The 9,331-nt window shown below is 41.0% G+C and overlaps 1 protein-coding gene across 8 annotated transcripts in view; it reads left to right on the plus strand.

The window, feature by feature from the left end:
- The window catches only part of TMEM136 (transmembrane protein 136), an 8,286-nt gene extending 546 nt beyond the window's left edge, over nucleotides 1-7,740 (plus strand). The window contains exons 2-4 of one of the 8 annotated variants that reach the window (XM_011926975.1): nucleotides 1,573-2,091; nucleotides 4,055-4,127; nucleotides 4,485-7,740. In XM_011926975.1, the coding sequence (XP_011782365.1) occupies nucleotides 1,827-2,091; nucleotides 4,055-4,127; nucleotides 4,485-4,593 (447 nt within the window). In that variant the 5' untranslated portion in view covers nucleotides 1,573-1,826 and the 3' untranslated portion in view covers nucleotides 4,594-7,740. Of the gene's footprint in view, nucleotides 1-1,572; nucleotides 2,092-4,054 lie in introns of all 8 variants that reach the window. The other 7 variants (XM_011926977.1, XM_011926974.1, XM_011926972.1 and 4 more) reach the window with 7 other exon arrangements.
- Nucleotides 7,741-9,331: the final 1,591 nt, after the last annotated feature.

The raw sequence follows: 9,331 nt of genomic DNA on the forward strand, positions 1-9,331 counted from the left end.
GGGATAACGGTGCCTGGCTCCGGCTCTTGGTCCGGGCGTGGCCGAGCGTCGCAGGCACCGCGGCGCGGAGATGCGATCGCCGTCCGTGCAAGGCCCCGGGACCCGCGCTCACCACCAGCCACGCCAGCTCCAAGGCTCCTGCTCGCCAGCCTGGCCCTGGAACGGGAGAAACCAGGAGAGGAGCCTTGGACCTTTGAGCGGCGATGGCCTTCCAAATGCCCTTCCGTTCTTTGGCAAAAACCAAGAGCAAAAAACCGAAACCCACACAGGGAGTTCCCAAGGTCATAGAGTTGTGTCTGCCATTTACGAATGTCTGTTCTTTTATTTAAGTGTTTGTAAATGGGCTACTGTTTTCTCTGTTCTGACAAGGAATTAGGATTCAGAGAAGAGGACTCTAAAAATACTAATAGGCATATCCAAATGAGCTGATCCGCATTACTGGCCAGTGACCCTGGCCTTTAGAAGGAGATAGGGGAGGGCAGTTCTCTTCACGCGGGATACTTTGTATTTCTGGCCCTTACTCTGAGAATTGGCCTTGATCTTTTACAAAGTTTATTTCAGAACTCCATGTCAGAACTGGACCGGACTGTAGAGTTCTCCAGTCCTAGTCTCTTTCTTTCCTTTCCCTTCCTCTCCTTCCCTCTCCTCCTCCTCCTTCTTTTCTTTTCTTTCTTTCTTTCTTTTTTTTTAAACTGGGGTTCTAGAGGTTAAAGTGATTTGCCCACACTCTTATGGCTAGTCTCTCTAGGGGCAGAGACAGAATTGGAACCCAAGTCTGTTACGGACATGTACTGTTTTCTTGAATGGAAATCTGATTTCAGATGAAAGCTGTACAGACCTTGACCTTCATGAAGCCCTCTTTGGATAGCATTCTTGGGAAGTGGCTTGTGTATTGACTTCCACAGATATTATTTCACTGGTCAGAATAAGGTTAAGCAATAAGCATAGCCATGCAGACAATTTCTGCTGAGATGAAGCAGATATCTGATATATTTTTGACTTTTTATTTGTACGTTTCAATGGAGGAACTAATGAATACTAATAACAACATCTTGCTCATTTTTAGATTTTGGTCCTGTGTGACCAAATTGACTCAGTTATAGCTGTTCTTGTCCTAACGTATTTGTCACCAGTACAGCTTTCTGGCGTCATTTCATTTTTAACTGAATAATTGCCTTAAGTATATTTTTAGATCTCAACAAAAACTCCCCACCTCTTGAACCTTAGAATCCTTCTGCTTCACTCTTGGCAAATCTTTGGGTTGGATTTCAGAACTGAATAAAGCCAGGATTTCCCCCCAACCTCCAAGATGTCTGGACTCTTTGTTTAGTTCTATATTTAAGTTTATCCCAAGTTTTGTTTTTGACTGATAAACCTGTGACCCAAATCCAGACCTCAGCTGAATTAAGTATCAGCTTAAAACCACATTAAACTGCCATGTGTCACGTGACCTCTCACAGACACCAAAGTGGCAGTGTTCTATTTTTTCATGAGTGCTTTTCATTGGGGTGTTTGAACTGTAAAGATATTATTTAATACATGTGCTTTATTATTTGTGTATTATTGCCCAAGCTCAGTCATCACTGGAGGGTTATTATTGACATTTACTTATCATAAAATGTAATGCCAGCCTACCAGCTCAGAGTGCGGTTCCTGGTTTCCAGTTTACAGCATTCACCAGTTGCTAATATGTTATCTCTGAGGAACTTGGAATTATAGATACAGCCATACTTAAATAGAAGATTCTTGGCTGTGTAGATAAGGAAAACAAGATAAGGCAATATTTTTGAACTATTCTATAATAGAAATGAGGACATATACACAAAATGACCCAATGCTGTTTTCTTAGGGTGCATTCTTTGTTTTTCTGGTTTTGGTCTTTTCATCGCAGGATGGCATTAGCTCTGTGTCTGCAGGTGCTGTGCAGCCTGTGTGGCTGGCTCTCGCTCTATATTTCTTTCTGCCACCTGAATAAGCACCGAAGCTGTGAGTGGAGCTGCCGGCTGGTCACCTTCACCCATGGAGTTCTCTCTATAGGCCTCTCCGCTTATATTGGCTTCATTGATGGCCCATGGCCTTTTACCCACCCAGGTAGGTAGGGGATTTTCCCTTAGGGATTTATGATTTGGGGGTAGTCTTAGAAGCATGGGACTTTTAAACAGAATTTGTACAATATTGAAGAATAATTCCCATTATAATTTTGTATTGGAATCCTCATTCTTCTTCGTTGTTAACTCTGATATTGTTTGTCACTTGTTTCTGCTTTTCATAACTCTCTACTTTTAAAATACATTTTAAATTGCTTGTTACAATTTAATCAAAATATAAAAACCATAAAGCCAGTATCAACATATTCCAAAAGACACAAATAGAACTGTATTACACATATTGTTGTCAACTTGCAACTTTTACTTGACTGTCTACTCAAAAGACAGCATCTTTCCATGTCTATTTTAAGAGGATGAGATGTTCCTTATCCTATTTGTTACTAGATGTACAAGTGTTACTTTCGTAAGTATGCAATTTTTTTTTTTTTGAGATGGAGTCTTGCTCTGTTGCCCAGGCTGGGGTGCAGTGGCTTAATCTCAGCTCACTGCAAGCTCCACCTCCTGGCTTTGTGCCATTCTCCTGCCTCAGCCTCCCAAGTAGCTGGGACTACAGGTGCCCGCCCCCACGCCTGGCTAATTTTTTTTTGTATTTTTGGTAGAGACGGGGTTTCACCATGTTAGTCAGGATAGTCTCGATCTCCTGACCTCATGATCCGCCCGCCTCAGCCTCCCAAAGTGCTGGGATTACAGGCGTGAGCCACCACGCCCAGCCAACTATGCAAAAATTTTACCCCCTTGTATTAATTGGTTGGGGCTGCCATAACACAGTACCACAGAGTGGGTGGCTTAACCAGATGTTTATTTTCTTAAAATTCTACTCAAAAAACAGCATCTTTCCATGTCTATGTTAAGAGGATGAGATATTCCTTATCCTTTTTGTTACCAGATGTACAAGTGTTACTTTCATAAATATGCAATTTTTATTAAAATTCTAGAGGCTACAAGTCCAAGTTCAAGTTGTTAGCAGGGTTGCTTTCTTCTGAGGCCTCTGTCCTTGGCTTGCAGATGGCCGCCCTCCCACTGTGTCCTTCCATGGTCACCCCTCTGTGTGTGTGTGTGTGTGTGTGTGTGTGTGTGTGTGTATGTATGCATATCTGTGTCCTAATCCCTTCTTTTAAGGATAACAGTCATATTGGATTACTCTAGTTACCCCATTTTAACTAGATTACCTCTTTAAAGGCCCTATTTCCAAATACACTCACATTCTGAGGTACTACTGGTTAAGGGCTTTAGCATATGAATTTGGGGAGGGGGGACACAATGCAGCCCTTAACTCCCCTGGAATATAATTTTTTAAAATATTTCTTTAGCTTCTCTTATCGAATTTCTGAGTTTCCCCCCAAACTGTCAAACCGATGAAAGCAACTGTTACACTTTGTGTTTTATATGAAGGTTCTAAATGGTTTCAAATATGTCAGGTCCTTAAAACCTATGTTCCTGGACATGAGCACACACTAACTTCTGGGGCCCTCTCCAGAATCTACTTTCAGGATAGGTTAGGGCCACTGAGTGTTCAATAACGTAACCTATTAAGCTGAGAAAAAACATCTGACATTCAGGAAACAATTATCCAAGAGTCTGGAAATAAACCTTTAGCAGGGTTAAAAAAAAAAAATGTGTAGGATTTTAATTGAAGAAACAAAATAATGGATTTTATGCTGTTCCACGGAGAGGACACAGATTATTGCCTGTGTTCACTGAAGAATGCAAACTCACTGAAGTCAGATTCATCAGAACAGCATTTCCTGAGGTCTGAACATCATTTAGTTTGATAAAGACCTAGATTTTATATTTTAGTCTTTCTTTGGCCCTCATTAAAAAGCATGTGCCTACCATTGTTTTTGTTTTAGTGTTCAGTAAGGTTTGAAAGACAACAACATAGGATCCCTGTGCAAGGCAGCACAATTCCCAGTCACTCAATTTCCTTCCGTCTTGGTTTATTTCAGGCTCACCCAATACACCTCTCCAAGTTCATGTCCTGTGTCTCACCTTGGGCTACTTCATCTTCGACTTGGGCTGGTGCATCTACTTCCAGTCTGAGGGTGCCTTGATGCTGGCTCATCACACATTGAGTATCTTGGGCATTATCATGGCCCTTGTGCTTGGGGAATCTGGCACAGAGGTCAATGCAGTCCTCTTTGGAAGTGAGCTTACCAATCCCTTGCTACAGATGCGCTGGTTTCTCCGGGAAACAGGACACTATCACAGTTTCACTGGAGATGTAGTGGACTTCCTCTTTGTGGCTCTGTTCACAGGAGTGAGGATTGGTGTAGGAGCTCGCCTCCTTTTCTGTGAAATGGTCTCCCCCACGCCTAAGTGGTTTGTGAAGGCTGGAGGAGTAGCGATGTATGCTGTGTCTTGGTGTTTCATGTTTAGCATCTGGCGCTTTGCATGGAGGAAGAGCATCAAGAAGTACCATGCTTGGAGAAGCAGGCGCAGTGAGGAACGGCAGCTGAAATACAACGGACATCTCAAAATACACTAGCCAAGGCTTACTCCAGATTATGGATTGGGTTAAGTCAGCCATGGGAACCAGGTTGGAAATATGACTGTTATGGAATTATGCTTATAACAAACTTAGGTTTCAAAAAAGGGCTAAATTTATTGATCAATTTGCTCAGTCTTCAAGCCGAGCATATATCAGTATTAAAACACCAACTTCTACAGTGGCACAGTTGTAGAAAGTGAGAATACTCCATGGTAGTTGGGAGTAAGTCAGAACTGTGAAGTGAGTACAACTGGCATTTGTTTTCATTTGTGGTGACCCTGGGTCCTCCTGTCCCTGGGAGGTTTGATGTTCAGGCGGTTTAGAAAGGAACTGGAAAAAGATTAGTGCTATTTCTTGTTCCTTTGAGAACAAACTCTTTCAATAAACACTTATTTCTGCTTTTCATGTATCTATTTATCTAAGTTTACCCCATTTACTAAAAAGTGAGGGGCTTTCAGAAAGAGACACGCCTTTGGGATTCTGAACATTGGATCGGGGAATTGGGCCGCTTAAACGGAGGGGCGTAGGAGGGCGAGAGTGAAACTGTGGCAGCGAGGGGGAGTGTTACTTACTGAACCTCCTATACCAACTGTGCCAGAGGTGCCCAAGACCACTGCCAGGTTCCATAATTCTCTAGGAGGACTCAGTGGACTCAGCATATAGTCTTACTCATAGTTTTGATTTATTATAGTGAAAAGATTCAAAGAAAAATCGGTAAAAGGAAAAGGCACCTGGGACAAAGTCTAGGGTAAAGCAAGCATAAGTTTCCAGAGTCTCTCCCAATGGAATCACACAGGATGCGCTTAGTTCCCCTAGCAGTGATTTGTGAAAACGTGTGAATGGGCTATCTACTGGACAAGGTCATTACAGACTCAGGGCCCAAGGTTTTTACTGAGGACAGGTCACCTAGGCAGTCTTTCCCTGGCAGATAGCAAAATTCAAGACTTTCAAAAGGAAAGCAGGTGTTCAGCATAAGCCATATTGTTTGCACAAACAGTTCAGACACAGTAAGCCAGTCTTATCAGTTAATGGTGGGAGCCCTTCCAAAATCTGAGTTCCCAAATGCCCGCCAGTGGTCAACCCTGTAATCAGGCCTCTCCAAGGATAGCAGTTTAGGCCTGCTATGTTAACTCTTTTCTGCACAAAACCTGTAGAGTTAGGGCTTTGGATTTGAGATGAATGAAGTGTGGGTAGATTTACTGAGTCCTGTTATATGGGTTCTGCCCTACCAGGAAAACTATGCCAGTTCTCAGGGCTTTTGTGCATTAATCTCCTAGGCATTTGAGGCTGTGACTAAATTCCATAGGGATTTATCATGTGGATTCCACTGTGCTTGAGATGGCAGTTTAGATTTCAGCTCTGCTGTACATATTGCAAACTAGAACCAAAGACTTTAAAGTGTGTACTGGCCTCAGGGGGATGAGGTCAATTTTTTTTTTTTTTTGATTTTAGATACATTCCCTTTTAGTACTCCTGCTTTTCTTATTTTTATAAAATGGTACCAGTCTATGAAGAAACTAATACAGCAAGGCCAGTCTTGAAAGGAAAAAAAATGATAATTCTTAGTGTGACAGTCTCCAAGAGAAGCAAGAATATAAGCTTAGAACAAGGGGTTAAGAATCAAGAATTCCTGGGTTCTTTTAACTAATTTTGCTACTCACTTGCCAGATCATTTGGATAGGTTACTTGTTTCTTCTTTGCCTGAGTTTAAACCTATTGTGAATGAATGAAATACCCTGTAGTATATTTCATAGAGACATTATGTGGCATTTTATTAATGGAGGTCTTTCTTGTAGGGCTTTTATGAAAACATGAAGTATTTATTTATGTATTTATTGATTATTTATTTTTACCATGTTATTTAAGTCAATGGTGTTTGATTAGCTCAGTGGGTGAGCAAGCATATGGTGCTACTGGAGTCAAGGCTGGTCAGTAGGAAGTGTCAGTTCATTCCATGGCCACTGGAATCTAACATAATGAGTGTTTTTTTTTTTTTTTTTTTTTTTTTTAGAGATGGAGTCTTGCCCTGTCGCCTGGGCTGGAGTGCAGTGGAGTCATCTCGACTTACTGCAACCTCCGCCTTCTGGGTTCAAGTGATTCTCCTGCCTCAGCCTCCCGAGTAGCTGGGACTACAGGTGTGTGCCACCATGCCTGGCTACTTTTTATATTTTTAGTAGAGACGGGGTTTCACCATATTGGCCCAGCTGGTCTCGAACTCCTGACTTCATGACCTGCCCGCCTCAGCTTCCCAAAGTGCTGGGATTACAGGTGTGAGCCACCATGCTTAGCCATGAGTGGTCTTGAAAATGGAAAATGGTCTTGGCCACAGAAACCAGGCATGAGGGAGTGGTTGGAATGGTGTAAAGTCATCACTGTTCAGGAAACAGTAACTTTAAATGCATGTTAACAGTGCGTCTTTAAAAATGAATGTCATTTGGTTAAAGAGTTTTGCTGGGCATTGAGATAATCTGTCAGCATCTCCACTTCCTGTTTTTTTTCTTAATTTCCACTTTTTTTTTTTCTATGATGAGTGCCCCTAAAATGCTGGTGAGCTTCTTTCCAACAAAATTGCAGTCAAAGTAGGATGCTGGGGAATGCTGATTTTAGCAAGACTCGTAGAAAAGAGTAGCTTGGCACATGAGCTTAAAAAAACAGAAAAAAAGCTGGCTCTTGAATTTTGGCACAGTGCAACCTGTTCCATACCAGATAAATGAACAGGCTTAATCTGGTACCAATTCTTTTTCTCTCTCACTCCTCAGAAATGAAGGGACTGCAGATATTGTTTTGGGAACACTTTCATGGGACTGTATGTAGATTTTTTTGAATGGTGAGAAATCTGAATAATTGGTAAGGGGAAGGGAATCCCTCATTTCAGCTTTTCTTGATGTTGTTACTAATAACTATGAAAAAACTTCTGAGAGAACAATGTGAACTGAAGATGACTCAGCAGTTAAGATGATGCTAAGTTTTGAAACCACAGGTAAATGAAGGGCTAATGAATGTGTGGTATACTCGGACAAAATGAAATACTCATTTGCACTGGATTACTATGTAATGATAACGAACACTGTTCAAGAAGGATTTATATTTCCATAAGATTTGTACTAAATTTTATAAAAGTAAAACAACTTTTTATATATCCAGAGTCTGGCTTTATATTTTTGTGGTGGTTTTTCCAAGAAGTTAAAAAAAGCCTTTTGACCTGTAGAAATGTTGACCTGTATTCATACTTACTAGTGAATTTCACTAATCTGCTGTTCATTATCCATCATTCCCCCTATTTTGTCATTTTGGGGAGTAACAGTTGACATACAGAAAACAGTTTGCCAAAAGAGAGGAAGAACCTTAATGTGTTTCTTGTTCTGCCACCTGTTTGGACACTTGCCTTGAAAATGGTGATGTCAAGTGAGTTGACATCAGAGACATCTGAAGACAGCTGGAGGCCCTGTCTTGAGGACTGTACTACCAATGCCTAAAACAGTCTGGGACGCATAGTAGATACTTAATAAGCATGTTGAAAGAATGGACAAGAGGATGAGAATGTGGTTTAGAATAATCCCCATTGGAAAACCTCCTCAAAGAGCATGTCCAGTGGATTGGGTCATCAATGTCATTTTTCTAGGTAAAGTAATACTGACCCTGAGGAGTGTGTTCTACCTAGACTGGCTTGACTTTCTGAAGGCATCCTATAGTTACAGCCTTTACAACAGTTGAGCTACCAGCAGCTTTAAAGAGGCTTTCAGGTTTTTGTTTGTTTGTTTGTTTTTTAAATCATCAATGCTTTGTAGGTGACTATAGAGATTTTCATCATTAAAAAAAATTAGTTCTGGAATGAATAACCACTGCTTAATTCAATCTTTTGCTTACCATCTTCTGAAGCTTTCCCACAGCAAAATGCCTTCTTTGCTCACAGCTAGAACCGTGGGTCTGTTTAAGTTTGGAAAGATCTTGAAAGCAGCTTGCCAAGAGGTTTTGTATGCAAGGAAGAGAAGGTGAATTAGGAAACTTTCCCAGTTTGTTTTATTCCTGAAGCTTAAGTATTGAGGCTTCCCTCAAGTATTAAGGGAAGGGAGGAACTCATTTTTAAAATGCATGATTTGATGAGTCATTGGGTTCAATTAATTTGATACTTAACACTGTAACATTATTAGAATAGGGGAAAATAAGATACTTAATACTTTTAAGAAAGATTTATTAAGTTTGGGAATAAGGTTTGCATTTTGGTCAGTGTGTATATATAGAGAGAGAGATGAATGGGATTCGTTCCAGTTACATGTAAACACTCAATTTAAGAGTCTTCAGGGTAGAATTGTCATGCTAGGATACACCAGCAGGTGGCAATGTGTCCTGGTCTCATCATTAGGAAAGTGCCTTGGCTAATCTGCTTCTATTCTTTCCAAAAATAAACATTACAAAATTAGCTGGCTGTGCCTTGAACCTAAAAAATCGAGCAATAAAGAGTCGTCTCTGGCCTCTGTTTATCTTTTCCTTTTTTTTTCCACCCCCCCCCCGTTCTAACTAACGTCAGTGTGAGCTCATGCCTCTATTCGGGGATAATGATCCTTTCATGAACTGTTGTGGAATGACTTTTTGCAACAGCATTGTTAAGAGGTAATTGTTTCCTCTCTCCACATCCACTGTTTATTAGATTTGATTTGCTACTTGGATTCCACAAAATGGCTGAAATTCCTTGCCACCAACATAGGTTTACGCTCAAAAGTCTGAAAATAGTTTG

This window comes from Colobus angolensis, unplaced genomic scaffold (genome assembly GCF_000951035.1).
Source record: "Colobus angolensis palliatus isolate OR3802 unplaced genomic scaffold, Cang.pa_1.0 Scaffold7, whole genome shotgun sequence".
Lineage (NCBI taxonomy): Eukaryota > Metazoa > Chordata > Mammalia > Primates > Cercopithecidae > Colobus > Colobus angolensis.